Source organism: Citrus sinensis, chromosome 7 (assembly GCF_022201045.2).
Source record: "Citrus sinensis cultivar Valencia sweet orange chromosome 7, DVS_A1.0, whole genome shotgun sequence".
Lineage (NCBI taxonomy): Eukaryota > Viridiplantae > Streptophyta > Magnoliopsida > Sapindales > Rutaceae > Citrus > Citrus sinensis.
In genome coordinates this window covers 21,424,132-21,443,682 of record NC_068562.1, presented here as the reverse complement: position 1 = coordinate 21,443,682, position 19,551 = coordinate 21,424,132, and the positions used below count along the sequence as shown (strand labels likewise).

At 31.5% G+C, this 19,551-nt stretch overlaps 1 protein-coding gene across 1 annotated transcript; it reads right to left on the bottom strand.

The window, feature by feature from the left end:
* Positions 1-10,809: 10,809 nt before the first annotated feature.
* Positions 10,810-14,098, bottom strand: LOC102625651 (uncharacterized). The gene is made up of 6 exons (XM_006464902.4): positions 13,689-14,098; positions 13,375-13,575; positions 13,171-13,284; positions 12,820-13,002; positions 12,217-12,381; positions 10,810-11,508 (listed from the first exon to the last, which is right to left on the bottom strand). The coding sequence occupies exons 1-6, from the start codon at positions 13,929-13,931 to the stop codon at positions 11,152-11,154; spliced, it is 1,263 nt and encodes a 420-aa protein (XP_006464965.1). The 5' UTR covers positions 13,932-14,098; the 3' UTR covers positions 10,810-11,151.
* Between the last annotated feature and the right edge of the window lie 5,453 nt (positions 14,099-19,551).

Genomic DNA, 19,551 nt, shown 5'->3' with positions numbered 1-19,551 from the left:
TATTTTTTTTAAGAAAAAAACTCTACTTCATTAAACTCTGTTTGAAAAATTATATCAAATAGAACTTAGTAGAAAAAATGAGATTAGATATTACATTTTTATTATCTGTTTGGTTTACCTGCATGTTTGGGGCATATTAGGATGGTATACAATTTTCGATGGGTTTTAGTTGGAAAGTCCCGAATTATGGCAAAAACTTATATCACGGCCTCTCTTCGATCAATCATTTCACATGTCTCATGCTAATTAAGAGACAAGTAATATTATGGACCTCAATAATTTTGATTTTCAACTAACATGAGATTTGGATGATAAAATATTAATTTTATTAATTATAAAATTCATTATCTAATAAATAAATGAACAGTAACCTTAGGAGAGACGGTCTTGTTCTTGTAAACCATTTTGCTAAGGATCCATAAAGTGCCAAGTTCAAAGAGGTCTACACTCACGGGCTTCCTCAAGTGTTTGTTGGGCCTGATCACCCTTGTGTTGCGACTTTGGATGGCATCTTGTGAAGCTAATTGTGTGGAAATAGAGTGTGCCCACTGAATAATGGAGAATCGGGTATAAGAGGGTATTACGTGGTTTACTTACTAAATTTCTAAGCAATTTAAGGCTAGTTTGACAATGCTGGGGCTAGTTTGATAATATTGTAAGCTTTTAAAATAATTATTGTTAGTTATGCTATAGAAACAATGAGCGATAAAGAGAATTAGTTTAGTGTTTAGTAAATTTTTATTTTTTAAGGAAGAGAATATTTGTTGTCGACATAACTAATTTAGTTAGCTCAAAAGGGAGTTCAGTCACTTTCATATTCGGATTCAACGATTGTTGAGTGAAAGAAGTCAATAGCCAACCAGGGCTTGAGAGATGCAAGAAATAACGCCCTAGCTCAACTGGAGACCAAGACTTCTTACAACTCGCACTAATAGCGACATTAAGTGGACAAAGATTTATGGAAAAGACAGCCAAGCCAGCCCATCCCCCCAGCCGCCTAACAATTCATGCTCCTAGCTCGATCGGAGGTCTGCCCTACCGATCCTCGTATACATAAAGAGGATGGGCAGAGCTTTTGATATTTTTTTTTTGTTGTCAAAGAATTGAACAATGGGTTTCTCATGTAATAAAAGAGTTAAACAATGAAAACATATGGTGAGTGCCTGATCCAAAAGTTATGAGTTTTGAAAACAAGTATATGTGTTTGATTAAACTTTTATAAGAAAATAAATAACTAAATTAGATATAATGTAGAATTAAATTTACTTATAAATATAAAAATATGTACACACAATATTTTTTATTGTGTATTTATAATAATTTTAACTAAAAAATAAAAAATATACTCTATTGATTTTAGTTATTTTATTTTGTTATCGTAAAATAATTGATAATTAAAAAATCAACTATAATTTTCATCAAATAAAATTGTTATTGTATAGTGAAAGTATAACAAGGTATTCCTCCACAAAAAATATAAAAAAATGTAATAAGCTAAAAAATCTCAAAAAGAAAACAAATAATAAATTGTCATGTAATACCACTTTGTCATTGTAGTTTTAACAATATTATTTCTTAAAATCCATTTCTCATTCTTTTGCTTCATTTGTTAATATGTTTTCTTCTTGACTTTCTAGTTCATTGATATCTTTCCTATCTCTTCATTGGTGTAAAATTTATTTTTGACTGAATTTTTCCATCCTAATTTAGTGAAATGAGTCCAAGGGCGATGTACTTCCTTTACCTCTACGATGCACAAGTTTTACAAAAGTAGTTTCATTGTCCTAAATAGTTTTACCTAGTGATACATTATTAGTTTCAATTTCAGTTAGAGATGGCCAACGAGTCGGGCTGGCAAATAGGAAGGCTCATGCGTGCTCTTATTCGTGCCCGTGCCATGCCGGGCCCACCATGTGCTTCGTGCCATATCGTGGGCCATGTCATGCCTAAGACAAAAGTACAAAAACTTTTTTTTTTGTTTAATTTTTTTAAGAGGACATACCATACTTTTTTCAAACTTAGTAGGTCTATATTCCTTTAGTCAAATTCAATAGAATCAAAAATTCAAAACTTAAGTCCATATTCAATAATAATCAACTAATAATAGTAAGAGAATATTAATTACTAAACTGGACCCTATTGTATTAGAATTCCTTTTTAATACTTAACAACAACAACAATAACAACAACAATAATAATGAATTTTTCTTAAGGATTAATTTAATTGTTAACTTAAACTTACATAGAGTCATATATTATGTCCATAATAACACTAATACATATTTATAAAACCATGATATTTATAATTTATTTATTAAAATCATAATATCAATTATTCATTTAATAAATTATAAATATAAATCAATTAGAGTTTTTTTGGGAAATTAAGAATTAAATGAGTTTAAAAAACTTGTGCGAATTAAAAACATAAATTAAAAATATTCAATTTCAAGTTATTTGTAAAATCATAAAATTTTAAATTCATTTTCATTAAAAAGTGAGTCATGCTTATTGCGAGCCTTTCACGTGCCATGCTTTAGCCAATCTCTAATTATGCTATGCTTTTAAAGATTGCATGCCTAAAATTCTAATCTCAGCCTAGTCTATGTGTATGTTGTGTCGTGCCATGTGTCCCACCAAAATGTGCTCGTGTCATGCTGTGCTCTACGGACATGTGTTGTGCCCGTGCTGTGCCACATGCCGCCTAACCCGTTGGTCATCTCTAGTTTAAGTTTGATTGATAATTTTCTTATTTTTGCCCATCTACATTATTGTAAGTATATTTCAACACAAACATTACTTTAAAAATTATGACGAACAAAAAGGAAAATGAAAGGCAGACATAATACATGGTAAAAAAGTGACATACAATATTCAATAATATTATTGAAAAGTATTAATAGATGGCCTAAAACTAACAATAAAAAACACCCATAGCCCATATACATGAAACTATTGATTTGCGCATGGAATTTTTAGAAATAAACGAAAGTTAATTAAAGGGTAACGAAACACATATGTTTGATGGTGATATTGCTTCTATGGTGGTCGCAAGAGAGTGTTGGTAAATCATATCTTAGAAAAATAAATTTTCTATTTAATAAAATCAGCGAAAGCCAAGAACTTTTTCTTTATTATTTATACATGTATAGGACTGGAGAAGTACGTTAATTTCGTAGTGAAGAACTGTCGAAGAAGCTTACAATCTCTTCTGTTATCCTCAATAGTCTCCCTCACATGAGTAGGCGTGTAAAGAATGTTACTTTTGTGCTGGAGATGAAAACCTTAGAATTGTGTCTTTTTTCTTTTTCAAGAAAAACTTATAAGAAAAATATTTTCTCTCTTCTACTTTCCTCTCTATTATATAAGCACTTACTAGAGTCAAGTTTGACCATGAATTGAGTTAACATTGGGACTACAGACTCATGGGCTTTCTACATCCAACTTAATATTAAAAGCCTAAACATCTCATCACATGTCAAAATTACCAAGTTAACTCCAGGCTATTTCACTAAAACCCAAATTGTACTTTAGTAACCCATGTAATTAAATAAAAGCTCAATTAAGTAAAACTCCTTTTAATTAATTTTAGCCTTCGTCTTTGACTAATAATAACCACTTAATAAACCCTCTATCTAATGCTCATAATTAAAGATAGGCTCATGATGAATGTTGTGCCTTTGTAAATCACATATTTACCCTTGATTTACTATTTATTCAAATGATCACTTTCAATATATTTATATTTGTAAATAAATTTACAAATAAATATTATTATTCAATAAATAATTTACGAAATAAATTGTGGCCACATATTTAAATGATCAAGTTACCACAAGAAATTTAAATAAGCATCATTAGTATAGATTCTATCTTGTAAGTATATGTTCCCATGATCAATGAAATTACATTTCTAAGCTATCAAGGTTTTCGACCATTTATGTGTATCTCACTCCGGGATAACTCAAAAGATATAATATATGAATGCAAGTTCATTATCCATTCAGGACTAAGGTTGATTAAGCTTATTAAAGCTTATGTAAATTATGATCAATGAAATTTGTTAAACTAGATAATAATTCAGTAATTCACTATAGTCTAGTTTAATATGCATATCACATATACATATGTTAATTCTACTTGAAATCTCAACTTCAGTAATCAAGATAAAATAACTCACAATAGAAGTAGAATAGTTTCAGCCTTATATAATGAAATGCCCATTCATTAATAGTTGTGAATAATCTTTTATTTATAGGGAAAAAGACAAGCACACCCCCAACATTTAGACAAAGGGACAAGAACCCCCCTAACGTTTCAAAAAAGACATTTACATCCTCATTCATTAATGAAAACAGTTACTTTTAATGGAAATAGTAATTTTAATATATAATTACTGTTATACCCTTCTAGCACATAAAAAAATAATTGTTAATTGTCCAATTTATCCATATATTGTTAATAAAATTATAAATATACTCTCATAGCCAAATTCCTCTATTAAAATTTTTATCAAATTCTCTCTTCAAGCCAAATAAATTTAATCAATTACTCAAAAATAAAAATAAAGAAAATTAGTTATTAATACCATAAGAATAACAATTCTCTACATGTTAATCATTTACACTTGTATAATCAATAAAATAAAAAAAAGGCTGGTTACAATAATAATTACAAAAATCTTATCTTAATTGTATTAAATAACTTATCCAATAGGCATAAAAATTGATAATGGATTAAATTTATTTGGCTTGAAGAGAGAATTTGACAAAAATTTAAATAGAGGAATTGGGCAATGAGGGTATATTTGTAATTTTATTCACAATATATAGACAAATTAGACAATTAACAAGTATTTTTTTATGTGCTAGAAGGGTATAACGGTAATTATATGTTAAAATTACTATTTCCGTTAAAAGTAATTGTTTTCGTTAGTGAATGTGGGTGCAAATGTCTTTTTTGAAACGTTAGGAGGGTTTTTGTCTTTTTGTCTAAACGTTGAGGGTGTGTTTGTCATTTTCTCTTATTTATCAAAGACATGTGATTTATATCTCTAGTATTGGCATCACATGCCTAATACATAAATCAGATACTTTATAAATAAGGGCTAATAAAGTAATAATGTATGCTCAAGTAAATAATGAATAAATTTTATGAAATTAAAAAATTGTTATCTTATTGCATACTTTTGGGGCACAAAATAATAATAATAGTGTGTTTATTTCCCGGATTGGAAATGGGTTGGAATCGGAATGAGTTGGAATCGGAATGGAAAACAGGAATCAGAATAAGTTGTTTACTCAAGCTGTTGGAATCGGAATCGAAATGAATTTCATTCCCATTAATGTGTTTACTTTATGCTGGAATCAGAATGAACTGTTTCAAATTACTAAAATACCCCTTGTTGCTTATAATGATAAAATAAATTAATAAAATTAATAAATTAATATAATATTATTATAAGGATAATAATAATAATAATAAAATTAATAAAATATTATTATTCATAATAAAACATTAATTATAAAAAATAATAATTTATAGTAATATATTATTGGTCTTTGTTAAAAATTAATAATAATTATTAATTTTTTATTGTTAATAAAAATAATATTAAACTAATAATAATAACAACAGTTATAATATTTTTTATTGATATATACTACTATTATTAATTATATATTTTTATTATTGATTTATTATAATTAATAATGAATCATAATAATATTATTATTATTGTTGTTGTTGTTGTTGTTATTATTTATTAATTAATTAATTTTATTATTATTATTACAAAATTTGTGTGATCCAAAATCAACAAATGGCAACGAACGGAATCAAAACCAACGAACGGGCGGTAATGGTGACTGGAAGCTTTCGGTCGGCGGTGAACGGGCGGGAAAGTCGAGACCAACGAACGGAATCAAAACCGGCAACGACAGAGCCCACACCCACGACGAGACCAACAAACACGAGCTGGCAATTTAAGATCCAACGACAAACCAGCTGCGACGACGATCTCAGAACCAACGGCAACGACGTGTGATCTCAGAACCGACGGCTGGCGATTCAGCTTCGAAGAGGAGAACACGGGTCACGGCTCACGGGTTCAAGGGATTTTGCTTTTTTTTTTTTAATTTTCGGTATTTATATTTTTTACTTAAATGACGGTAGTTTAGGAATATTTGAATCGGAGTGGGGGTAAAATGGGAAGTCCCGGGAATGGGAGATTGATTCCCACCTCCCCCCATGGGAATCAATCTCCCATTCCCCATTTCCAAATAGTTATGGGCCCCACTAATTTGATTCTGATTCCTGCTTCATTTTTGCGAAGTAAACGTGTCAATCATTCTGATTCCCCAATCCGGGAAGAAAACGCACTGTAAGTGTAATGGAGATAACTTTTGATGGAATGAAAAATATGAAGAAGAAATAGGGTAAATGAATGCGTGAATTATAAAAAAATTATAATAAAAATTTAATGCAATAATGATTTTGTTTCTAATTTGAATAGGATAATTTTGGATTTAGGTAATAACTGTAAGGATATTTTTGAAATTGTGTTAAATAATAAAACTGATTCTCAAAATTATATTTGAAAAGTTAATCCTTCCTTCTTTGAGAAGGATTGATTTTAATAGAAGTGGCTTTTAATTTCTATATCAAAGACTAAAATTAACTTTTAAATTTACAAAGTCATTTTTTAGCCTTAAAAGCAATGCCAAACGGGCCATAGGGGTGGGCAAAATACCCGACCTGATCCGATCCGATCCGACCCAAAACATTTCGGATTCGGATCAGATCAGGTTGTAAAAGAAACCCGATCGGATGAAAATGGTGAAACCCGATCGGGTTGCTTTAAAAAAAAAATCTAAATCTAAACACACACGTCACACACAAACAACATATTTACATTTCACAATACATACACAATACACACAAACACAAGTCAAACACAAGTCGGGCACACACACATAAACGATTGCAACTACACACAAAGGGCACACACACACACAAAGGATTACAAACACACACAAATAACACATTAACAACAGCACACGCAGCACGGCAGCGGCAACAGCCCACATACACGGCCACTCACCCACCACCCACAGCCTCCCTCGCTCGCAGCCCACTGCCGATAGCCAACCCCCAGCCTCCCCTAAATAAATGAAACACAAACACACACACAATCAAAGCTAACGCCAACTGAAGCCGAGATCCAATGCCAAACGCAGTAACTGCCAAGATTCGACGCCAACCGAGGCCAATCTACTGCTACGAAGTACCCAATCTGCCGATCTACTGCTACGAAGTACCAGATATGTTGCGCCACCTCCATATCTCTAATCCTCCACTATCACCCAATCCGATTCAGGGTCTATTCAAACCCGACAACACCCATTCGAAGCTTTGAGCCTTTGACAGTGATGCTATAGATGTATATTATATATTATGTGTGAAAGATTAATGTTTAATTGGTATTTGGTGGTTGTTAATAATAGGTAATTATGTATTGTTGAATTGTACCCGACCCGAGTAGACCCGAATAATCCAAATTGATTCAAATCTAACCCGAACCGCATCTAACCCACATCCGATCTGATACGAACTCAACTCAAACTTATAACCCAATCCGAATTATCGGGTTAGGTTATAAGTTCGGGTTGAGTTTGGATGAATTTTCATCCAACCCGATCAACCCAATTTGCCCACCCCTAACGGGCCATTTACCGTTGTATTACTAGAATTGGCACAACATATTATTCAAGTGACCATAGCGTTGTGTCAGGCAAAGCTTTATATGGGTAATTTTTAAAAACCTCCCCTGAGGTTTGGGCTTGTTGCAATTAGATGACGAGAATCCGTTTATTTGTAAAAAAACCCCCTACGTTTTTGCTCTGTTTGGTTGCCGTTTGGGTTGTTGTGGGCATTGTTGACATTTCGCAATAAAACAAATCTTTTGGCAACTTTCGTTGCCTTGAGAACAGTAGCTAGTCATTTTCAATTACTAATATTCTGACACAAATAAAAACCAAACTTGCAAAAAGAAGTTTGGTTTCGTTTCAAACAATGCATCTCTTTGCTATCGTTTTTTTTAATAATCTTAAAAACTAAAAACAAAAAACGAAAGCAAAAACAAATATGACCACCACCATCATCATATAAAATCCTGGATACAAAGACGATTTCTGATCATCACAGAGGATTACCGAATTGATGAGCAGCAGCTTACAGTGGCAACGAGCAGCAGTACAAACCACAAGCACGAACCACTAGTCCATGATGTATCGCAGTGAGTTTCGCCGGCGACCCATAAGCACGAACATCTATGTCGAAGCGAATCAGAGGTGAGTTGTTTGAAAACACGCTCTTATCTACTTTTTATTTGTAGATAACTCAAAAAGATATTGTGATTTATATACATGGCTTAGGTACAATTAGAATTGAAATTAGAAAAATTTGGCTCTGTAATGGCAGTAAAACAAGGCAAAATTTGTTTGATTTATATATAACATTTGCTGCATATGGTCGTGGACTTACAATGGTTAAGCCTTAGAGTTTACAGCTTATAGGAGAATTGGCTTTTGGTTTAATGTTAGTGGAAGGAATAATAAGAGCCAAGCTATTTGACACTGGACACTTGATTAATGTAAGAAATTCTACTTAAAACTGAACCGTCTGCACTTAACTGATCATAACGTACTGTAGATAGCTCCAAATTTAGATTAATAAAATTCATTGGAAAGCTAACAGAAATATCTTTCCAATGATGTATGGCTCGAAAATTAATTCGATCTCATGCAGTACAGTTTAATTCCCAAAGATTACCCTTCTGCACAGAAATTCTGCTCACTTGATTAATGTAAGAAATTCTTCTCAAAACTGAACAGTCTGCACTTAATTGATCATAGCTTACCGTAGATAGCTCAAAATTTAGATTAGTAAAATTCATTGGAAAGCTAACAGAAATATCTTTCCAATGATGTATGGCTCGAAAATTAATTCGATCTCATGCAGTACAGTTTAATTCCCAAAGATGCCCCTTCTGCACATAAATTCTGCTCACTTGATTAATGTAAGAAATTCTTCTCAAAACTGAACAGTCTGCACTTAACTGATCATAACTTACTGTAGATAGCTCCAAATTTAGATTAGTAAAATTCATTGGAAAGCTAACAAAAATATATTTTCAATGATGTATGGCTCGAAAATTAATTCGATCTCATGCAGTACAGTTTAATCCATTGTCTTTATGTAATCATGCCAAATACAAGTAGCTTGGTGGTGCTTGCTGGGTTATCAATTGTAAAAATGGAAAAAATGAATGTATTTATTGCCTGTTGTGTGAAGGTTGTATAGAGTGGCCAGAACTCATACTGCTGCTATTGTACTAGTGCTGGATGGTTTCATTTGAAAAAAAAATTATTAAATCTAGCTTTTGCATGTGTGTTATATGTGATGATGATGAGAAATACTGTGTGTTATATGTGATGATGATGAGAAATGTTGTGAAGAATGACAACATTTAGAGTATAAGGGAAGAAGAATGACATGTTGAGAAGTATAAATTGTTTTTGTGTGCTGTGCATAAGGTTTTAAATTGCTTTACAATCTTATAAATAGCAGGAGACTTGCAATATGATTGTTGGTTTGTAACGGTCATAATGCAACACCTTCTTTATTTTTTTTCAAATTTTTAATTTTATCTTTTTTATAGGAACTTTAAGGAAATATCAATAATTTTAAAAGGATAAAATAGTCATAATTCTTACCTATAATATTGTAAATCTTTGAAATTGACAGGGATAAAATTGTTAAAAAATAGGGTTTGTGTTTTTCGCGCCAACAATTTCAGTTTTTTTTTTAGTTATGTCAGTATACAAACTGTTATTAAAGGCAATATTATTTTTGCATAATCAACTAACGGTCAATGTAAAAATTAACACCCCCGGACGCGGCGCAGCCTGCCATATATTAATTTCTTCAGTTACCAAAATTTTCTTAATTTGACAGTTTACCACTAATATTAAGCGCATGGTTGAATTTGAAAAAAAAAATTGTAATAATTTAAAACAATTAAATTAATTATCTATGCCTTTATGTCATGTCACAAACCAAAACATTGAGCCATCATGCCTCGACGATCCATTGAATCGCAAGTTCAAACACGACACCATCTTGTTCTCTTGGGAGTCTTGGACCTTCTTCTGTTCTTATGTAAAATCAATGAGCTATTTTGTGGGGAAATAATCAAATAAATATCTATCTAAACATGAAATTAAATAATAGCTGTCCAGAGTTCTTATGTAAATTAACAATAGATATTTTTTGTCTGTCGCATACCAAGAAATGATAAACATTGTGATAAATTGATAATTGACCCAATTAGCAGAAAAGATACAAAAAAAATTAGGAAAATTTTGGTGATCTCAAATCATCATCTTCCAAAGTGATGCGGGTTACAAGTTCCTTAATCACTATAATGTGAGCAAAACACAATATTACATATACTACATGTATAAATATCTAGACTCATAGTAGACTTCATATTGTCATAAAGAACAATTTCAAAAACCAAAAAAATATTGTACCACCTAAAAAGGTTTACTAGCTGACCATAAATAAATTCTAACTGATTAGCACAACACATTTTTTTGGATCCATCCCTAGTTCATGTTTGTTGCACAAGAATTCCAGGCGTCACCTCATCACATAACAAAAACAAATAATTGAATTATCTTGAGTATCAATGTCACAGATGTACCATGCCAATATCCAATTCCAATGGCCACATGGATTCACATGTCTATTGAAAAGTTAGAATCACACAAATCTCACAAATCTAACATTTGAAGATAAGTGAGGGATCAATTTTGTTTGAACTATTGTATGAAAGCCAAAAATGAGCTCCGGAGGGGAAATTATCACAGCAACATTCTGACTTTTGAGTTCAACAAATGAGTATAGTGAAGTCTTAAAATACATAATCAAGGATATATCAATATCTAATCGCCCATACAAGGGGAACAACTGATACCAAGGAATAAATAAATATAAGAACATGGATATATACTGTTACAATTTCTAACCTCTGGTGACAAGAATTGGTACAGGGCAATACAATTCAAACAGATATAATGTGTGTCGTCACATCCTTTGGCTTGATAGTGGGGACACAGAGCTTGGTGCGCTAGCAGTTTGGGCAACCTCTGGTGGTGGTGAAGGGCGAGGCAAGCCATCATGAGTCACTTGCACACTTGTATGATGGGGCAGTGAGGAGGTTGAAAATGGTGGCCCAGGTACAGACTCTGGATTTGATACAACCTTAATTGGGTAAACTTCAGTAACTTCCTCAGTACCCTCATTCAAATACACAACATCCTGCATGGTGAGCTGGTGATACTCAACAACCTCCCTTAAGAAGCGATTCTCACGTGCGTACACTGAGTTCTCATGCGCCAATCGAGCCTTCTCTGCTAAAAGTGTTTCTAGTTGAAGCCGTATCTGATGGACAAACGCAGACATCAGTTTTAGATTCTTCAGTGCATTGAGATCATTTTAATTCAATCTTAGAAAAATACAATAAACTACCAGCAATAGCTGATCCACTTAAGATTTGCCAAACAACAAATTCATCTCTCGACTACTGACCTGAAAATCCTGATGCCATTGATATAAGTAATAATTAAGTGCGTAACAGCAACAGCTTATACCTTGGTTGTACCTCATTACTAAATATCTCAGACACAAACACACTCTACAAACTAAACATGTACAGGCAGATGGACAAACACATTAACAACTACAAAAACATGAATCCATTATGCATCAGTTCAAAAAACCACTGAACTGACTGTGGCAGCAGATTGAAAGACTCATAGCCAGTAGTGTAATACAAATATTTGCCCTTCCTTTTCTGGTTCATAGTAGCCAAGTAAGATATCATAAATATACTAGACAGATGCACTTATAAATCAAATACTGTAAATTAAGAACTTGTATTTCTATCCAAATAATGGCACTTAAAAGTAAAAAGTGACAAAGTAAGAACAAACGGATCAGCAAGACTCATCATTCAGATTTTCACTTTTAAGAAAGTAATATCTGTTAAAATCTACCATTGACAAAACTAACTAAATAAAACAGATACACATCACCATACAGATAGACTCAACAGAAGAGAAAGGAAAGTAGAAAAAGAGAATAGGTTACCAAATCATCATCTTCTGGGTTATCCCCCCTTTGACGACTCTCCCGAAGGATTTTATTTTCTTCCTCCAGCTGAGCACATCGCTCTTTAGCAAAAGCTAAATCTGCTTTCACAGTTTTCAACTCCCGAAGAAGAAGCTTCGCCTTAGCAGCCATTGCCATTGCAACCTATTGCACAACCAGAAAGCAATCACGCACATCATCTAGAAACATTAGCAATTACATTGAAAATGAAAAATAATAAATGATATGTTTTGGTTCCTAAAATACTTCAGCCACCTTAAGCCCCGAAAAACCCCTTCTTTTCTGGTCCCGCCTCCATTTGTGTTTCCACTAAATTTTCTTTTAGACATCAATACCTAAAATAGACTACTGGATGGAACATGCATCTTAACTATGAAAAAAGCCAATGACTAAACTCAATCTAGTTTGAAATCTTAGAGCCATTCAAGGCTTTGCTCACAGCAAGTGCTGCATACTGTAATTCAGAGAGGCACACCAAATACAAAACACACCACAAGTGGTAGTATTATGACAAGGCTGGGCAACCCAAACATGCAATATATTTCTATCACATGAACCAGTGACATACAGTTGCCACCTTACGTCGCGAGATGCCTTCAATTGAAGTTCTTGATCATTTTGCACAGAGGGTTGGACTTGGGCCTGTACATGAGGTTGTTTAATCCCCTGGTTCTGTGTGGCAGAAATGCCAGGCTTCTTGCGGATATGCTTACGAGTTTCTTGAATGATGCCTGACGTTCGGTTTTCCACAATAGTAAGGCCCCCCTAAAAAGGCAAAACACAAAAGTCATAAATTAAAGGAGAGATATACATCTACACACTAGTATAAAACTTTGCACATACGGAAGAAGATCATAGATGAAAAGCATTACCAATACAACTTGTAGTAGCCAAGGTATATAATGGAATAAAGAATATTTGGCAAAAGCTCACCTCAACAGCATTACCGATATAACTTATTGAAGATGTAATCGCATCAAATCCCTTCTGTAAGGCAGGACCTTCTGATTTTTGATGGGTGTCATTTGATTGGTATTGATCACGGAACTGCCAGTGTGAATCAGAAATATAATACCGCATATTAATGTCAAACATACTCTAAACAATGTCATAGCTGAAATGAAATCTCTTTCTCACCTTGGGTCTTGAGTCAGTCCTAGGCATGTGATTGTGATGTGTTGCATTTTGAGGCAGCTGCTGTTGTTGGGGCACATCACCATCACCATCATCATCCTCATCCAAGATAACAGCTTTAGCTTTTCTAGCAAGATTACTCCAAAACCCATGTTTGGATTCATTTAAACTTTTCATTGATGTGTACTCATAAGGCTTGGAATCCTATATTGATAAGACCACCACCCCCAATACAAAGACCCAGTTAAAATATTAAAATGTATAATTGGCCAATATAGATAAGCAACAGAGCAGATAAAAGGGATTCATCACTTTACCTGAAGTGGAGATGGAGAAGAAGGAGAAGAAGAACTGGTGGTGCGGTTGTAAGCAGAGGAGAGAGATGAATCTCTATGAGCAGATGAAGCTCTTATGGCTTTGGCAGCTAACCGAGAAGAAGATGAATTTGAATTTGAACTCGAGTCATCATCCTCTTCATCATCTTCTAATGTCTTTCTTGTTGTTGAAAATAATCCCTTCTCCTGCTGCCTCCTTCTGTACGCCATTGATTTAGATTTCATCAAAGAATTTTTCTGCTTCACAACTTCACACACACCCCCAATCAGTTCGATTCGAAGACAAAGACGACTCCTCAATCCTCACTCATTTCATTTGTTCTGTCAACGCGTCGTTTAGACTTCAGATCCCTTCACCGGCGATAAGAGTGTGATTTGTACTTGGGTTTTTTTTTCCCCTGTAAATAATCTTTCACATTGGGCCAATTCTCATTTCTAATGGGTTCGGGTTAGGCCCTTGTGAACACAACGTGAGTTGTGCTGGTAACATCCCTTCAGTGTCTTGAAAGCCACACCACTAAATAAACACCATCGTAGAAAGATATGCAATATTTAAATAAGGATGCATCTATTTGCACTCTATTAATTTTAAAAAATTAACTTTTTCTTTATACTTGTTTTAAAATTTAAAAGAAAAATCACTCAAATTATTTAAATTAGTTAACTTTATTTATTTAAAACAACAATAAAACTATTTAGCACATGTAATTTTAAAGAGATTTAACATATATTTGCACTATATAATAAAGCAAGTGAAAATAAATTATTTAACAAAATTTTAATTTTTTTTATTTCTATTCAATATTGGATTTTCAACTAAAATATCTTGTAATGAGAACATAATAATAGCAAATAAATTATAAATACTATAAAAAAGAAAAAAGAAGGAGAAAAGAACAAGTCGAAAAAGAAGAAGGGTTAAAAAAAATAATGGCAATCTTATAGTACTTTTTATTTTATTTTCTAAAAAATAAAACTATCATACATACTTTATAGTCATTTTTTATTAAAATATTGAATTGATTTCCTCATTGTCATCTAAGTGTTGATTAAAATTTTAAAAATATAAATTTTAGGGTTTAAGGCATGAAAATTATACATTGAATGATGAGTGTGCTATATGAGTGTTCAAAGTAATTATGTAATATTGATTTATAATAAATCATCTTTAATAATAATTCACATGATGTGTATTTTTTTAATAAGTTTTAAATTAAAATTAGAATCTTCAAAGTAATTATTAGCATGCAAATAGCCAATCGCAAAATTTAAATATGGGTGAGGATATTTGAACCAATCAATTTTCTTTTTAAACCTTCTTTTTAAATTAATTTTTTTTTACAGGAACGAGTTTTATTTTCAGAATAACTTTTGATGAAATTACTTAATTAATCATATTTCTTTTTCTCTGAAAATTCTTTAATTTAGAATTAGGCACTTTAAATGTTTTTCTTTCAATTGCAAATAAACATTGATGCTTAGTTCTCAAATTTTCAAAATCGGTTTCACAAAAGCTATCACAAACTCATAGAAACAAAACCCACCATTAGAGAATGAATGCCAATAAATTTTCACCATCGATAAAAATTTTAAATTTTTCTTTGGTTTTAGTATTTATTGTAACAATTCAAAGATGAACAAAAGGAAAAAAAATTGGTAATAGAAAGAAAGAAATATAGTTTGGTTTACCAAGAAAACAAAAGGATCAATGAGCAACAACTAAATAAAATTAATTTCAAATTGCTTAATATGATACTAGAGAGAGAAAATACAAATCTTGAAGTTGAGAGAGGAAATGAGTTAAGGTAATTCTGAAATTTTTTTAATATGCAATTTTTAACAATTAAAATTAAATGGGTGTCGAGAGGAATATCATGGGTTCAAATAATCGTACCCTTAAAATATTTCTACAAACTAAAGCTGGCAACAATTATCTTTAGTTTGGTTTTTGTAGAACTAAGCTAAACCAAATTAAAAAAAAAAATTAGATAATGAACCAAGAAAAAAAAAAGATAAGGTTGGATTTCGATTAAGTTCCATTGCAATTATTTTTTTTACCTTTAGGGTGCATTTATTTCCTGAATTGGAGAATCAGAATTTGGAATCAAAGTCATTGACGGTATTTACTTCACAAAATGGAGGCAGGAATCGAAATTGCAGGGCCCACCTGAAATTGGGAATGAAGAATGGGAGATTGATTCTCGGGGGGTAGGAATCAATATCACATTTCTTGAAGTTCCTATTCTACCACCATTAACATTTTAATATTTCCAAAATGCCCCTTTAAATGAAAAATATAAATACAAAAAGAAAGCATCATTATCATTTATTATTATTATTAGGGTAAATTTCACCCATCTCGTTATTAAATTGACATACTTAAATTCATCCTAAAAATATGAAAACTTCAATCTACCCCCCAAAAACTGTTATTTTTAACACGGGTAATTTTTAAAAACCTCCCCTGAGGTTTGGGCTTGTTGAAAGTAGATGGTGAAAATTGATTTATTTGTAAAAAACCCTCTACCGTCAATTAATTTTAACATTGACCGTTAGTTGACTGTGCAAAGACAATATTACCCTTAACAATAATTTGTAGACGGAAATAACTAAAAAAAAATTAAAATTGTTGGCTATTTTACCCTCTTTAAATTATTGATATTTTCTTAAAGTTCCTACAAGAAAGATAAAATTAAAAATTTTAAAAATCCTCTTTAAATTATTGATATTTTCTTAAAGTTTCTACAAAAAAGATAAAATTAAAAACTTGAAAATGAAATAGTTATAATCTTTACCTATGATATTGTAAATTTTTGGGATTGACAAGGATAAAATTGTCAAAAAATAGGGTTTGTGCTTTTCGCGCCAACAATTTTAATTTTTTTTTTAGTTATTTCCGTCTACAAATTGTTGTTGAGGGTAATATTGTCTTTGCACAGTCAACTAACGGTCAATGTTAAAGTTAACTGACAGTAGGGGTTTTTTTATAAATAAACAGATTCTCGCCATCTACTTGCAACAAGTCCAAGCCTCAGGGGAGGTTTTTAAAAATTACCCTTTTTAACACCTAACTAATGTTGACTGATTAAAATACGAAAATACCTCAAGTTATAATGGAATAAGCTCTTAACGTTAGTGTATAAGTTCAAAAGTAATATTTGATTTGACATGTCTGTAAGAGGACATGGGATACTTACAAAATAAATAATAAAATATGAAAAAGTAAGTTGTTTATAAGATTTAAATATTCAAAAAGTAAAATGTCTTAATGGACAAAAAATGTAATGTTTATTCCTAATTTGGGCTTTGAAGTTAAATAAATTATGAAGATTGCCATTAATTTTATTTGTCAATTGGGCTTTGAAGTTAAAAAAATTACAAGGATTGTCATTAGTGTTAATAGAATTTGGGCTTTGAAGTCAAACATATTACATTGCGTGCCATCATCTTAGTGAGTTAAAACAACTGATGGTTGAAGAAACAACAAAAATTCAAAATTCAAAATTGTATTTGGCAAGTTCATGTCTTAAATCCGACTCTCAACACACTTCAGTGGCCATAAAATCGTTAACGCCATTAGAATATCAAAAAAGCAAAGCAAAAAAACAAGAATAATGTCATCATCTAAAGGTAACTGGAGTGGTTATGTAGATGAAAATGGAGAGCTCTAAATCAATGATAAAGTTATCAAGTTTAGAAACAAAATTTGCACTAACTATGGTGATTGAGTATCGGTGAAAATCTCAGAGTCTATTCCAAATCCTCAAAGGTTGTACTACAAATGTGAAACGAAAAACTTGTAATTTCTTCAGGTGATGGGAACCGACTAAGCAAGAGTACAAAATAATTGCTAGAGGAGTGAGATTGTTAGATGATGGTTTTGAACATAATAATGAGGTAGTACCTGAGGAGCACAAGGTTTTGGAACTTGTTAACAAACTTGTTGCAAAATTAAATTCAATGATAAGGCTGCTGCAAATTATCACTACAAGAAATTTGACTTTTTAAGAAAATGATTTTTAAACAATTTTAATTTCAGTCAAAGAATGGTGCTTATTGTAAAATTTTTTTGAAATCATAGCCAATAGTCTCGTCCTGACTTATTTTATATTTTATAGGAAAATTATCATTTATATACCCTTAGTTTACTCCATTATAAAAAATACTACAACACTTTGAGGTTGTATCAATCGTCCATCCTAAGTTGACAAAATGTATCAGCTGACCACCAAACCGTTAGTTGCCGTTTAAGTATGATGACGTCAGAAGGGTAATTTGATCTTTTCATATGATACAAGTGATAATTTAAGGGTATACAAGTGATAAAAAGAGAATTTAAGGGTATACAAGTGATAATTTTCAAGGGTAAAATCATCAATTCACTGTAATTCTGTTAACTTTCAAACGGCAACTAACGGTTTGGTGGTCGGCTGATACATTTTGTCAACTAAGGGTGAACGATTGAAACACCCTCAAAGTGTTGTAGTATTTTTGATAACAGAGCAAATATAGGGTATATGAATGATAATTTTCTTATTTTATAACCAACAATTTTTGTTTTGAGACTTGTTAATTGATCACTAATTCCACTTTTTTATGAAAATATTATTTACCACAACTAGAAAAAGCATTTGAAGAGTAACTCGGCCTTTAAGGAATTCATCGATGAAGACCAAGGACCAAGACAATTAATTATCTTTCTCAATTTTCTCAATGTAATACTTTAAATCATTGACATTTGTGCATTTTGTAATTGAATTTGTATGATAACTTCTTTTAACTATCTTTTTATTTCATCTTACTGCCATTTGTACATTTTGGTTTATTGATGTTTGAATCCTTTTACTTGTTTAGACTAATTATTCAGTCGCAGAGTGTTTTTAACAACAAGAAAAAAAATTACTAACAATCTTTTAATACAAGATAATTAGTTACAAAATAAACAATTATAATTTGTAACAAAAGAAATAGTCACAAATCCTAAAAATTAGAGACGATAAGTGTTTTCTTCACTGAAGGTAACATTCAATGACTACAAAATGTTGTTGCAAATATGTTTTCAAACCACTATTTGGACATTTTTTTAATACTATTTGTGACTTTTCAAACTTTAATTAGAAACGAAACATTTAGTCACGAAAAGGTAAATTTTTAATAATGAAAATAATTTGGTCGCTAGAACTTTTTAAGATGATCTTTCCACGACTAATGTATGACGATTTATTTTTTGTCATATAAAATATAAAATGACTAATTCGTTATATTTAGTGACTAAATATTTTGTTATAAAATATCAATTTTCTTTATGTCCTTATAATGTTGATACTGTGTATTTTGTATTTGTAGCAATTTTCTTAGAAATTATTAAGGTTTAGCTGTGCTAGAAACAAATAAAGATAGAAAACTAGCTCTGAAGAACACAAGGCATTTAAAAAAAGAGCTCATGTATTGCATTTTGTAAGCTTATCACAATGTTTGTAATACATATATTATATTTAATTAAAGTGTTGCAATTAATATTCAACAACAGCTAACTATATTATCTTTCCTGCTACAATTAGAAGAACTCCAATATCCATACCAAATATTCTTTGCAACACCCCAAAAAATTTAGTCAAAATAATTACATGAACTTTATTAAGCTTCAACATAACTATTGTCTTCACACTTAACTACACACACAAACAAAAGAACAAAATCAGCAACATCATTGTACAGTAGTAAACAATAAAGCATAAGTTTGATATTGCCTCTACTTTATTTTGGCTGAATTTGATATCCTCTGCAACGGCAGTTCATAGCCCAACAACACAACAACAAATGAGTAGGCAAACAGTTTATAATA

What these genes read in the sequence shown, in the direction of transcription:
- LOC102625651 (XM_006464902.4), bottom strand. Translation starts at nt 13,931, where the DNA reads ATGAAATCTAAATCAATGGCGTACAGAAGGAGGCAGCAGGAGAAGGGA. An exon ending in ATATCGGTAATGCTGTTGAG is followed by an intron (nt 13,003 to 13,170) that starts GTGAGCTTTTGC and finishes TTGCCTTTTTAG; the next exon opens with GGGGGCCTTACTATTGTGGA. An exon ending in AATTGAAGGCATCTCGCGAC is followed by an intron (nt 12,382 to 12,819) that starts GTAAGGTGGCAA and finishes GTTGTGCAATAG; the next exon opens with GTTGCAATGGCAATGGCTGC.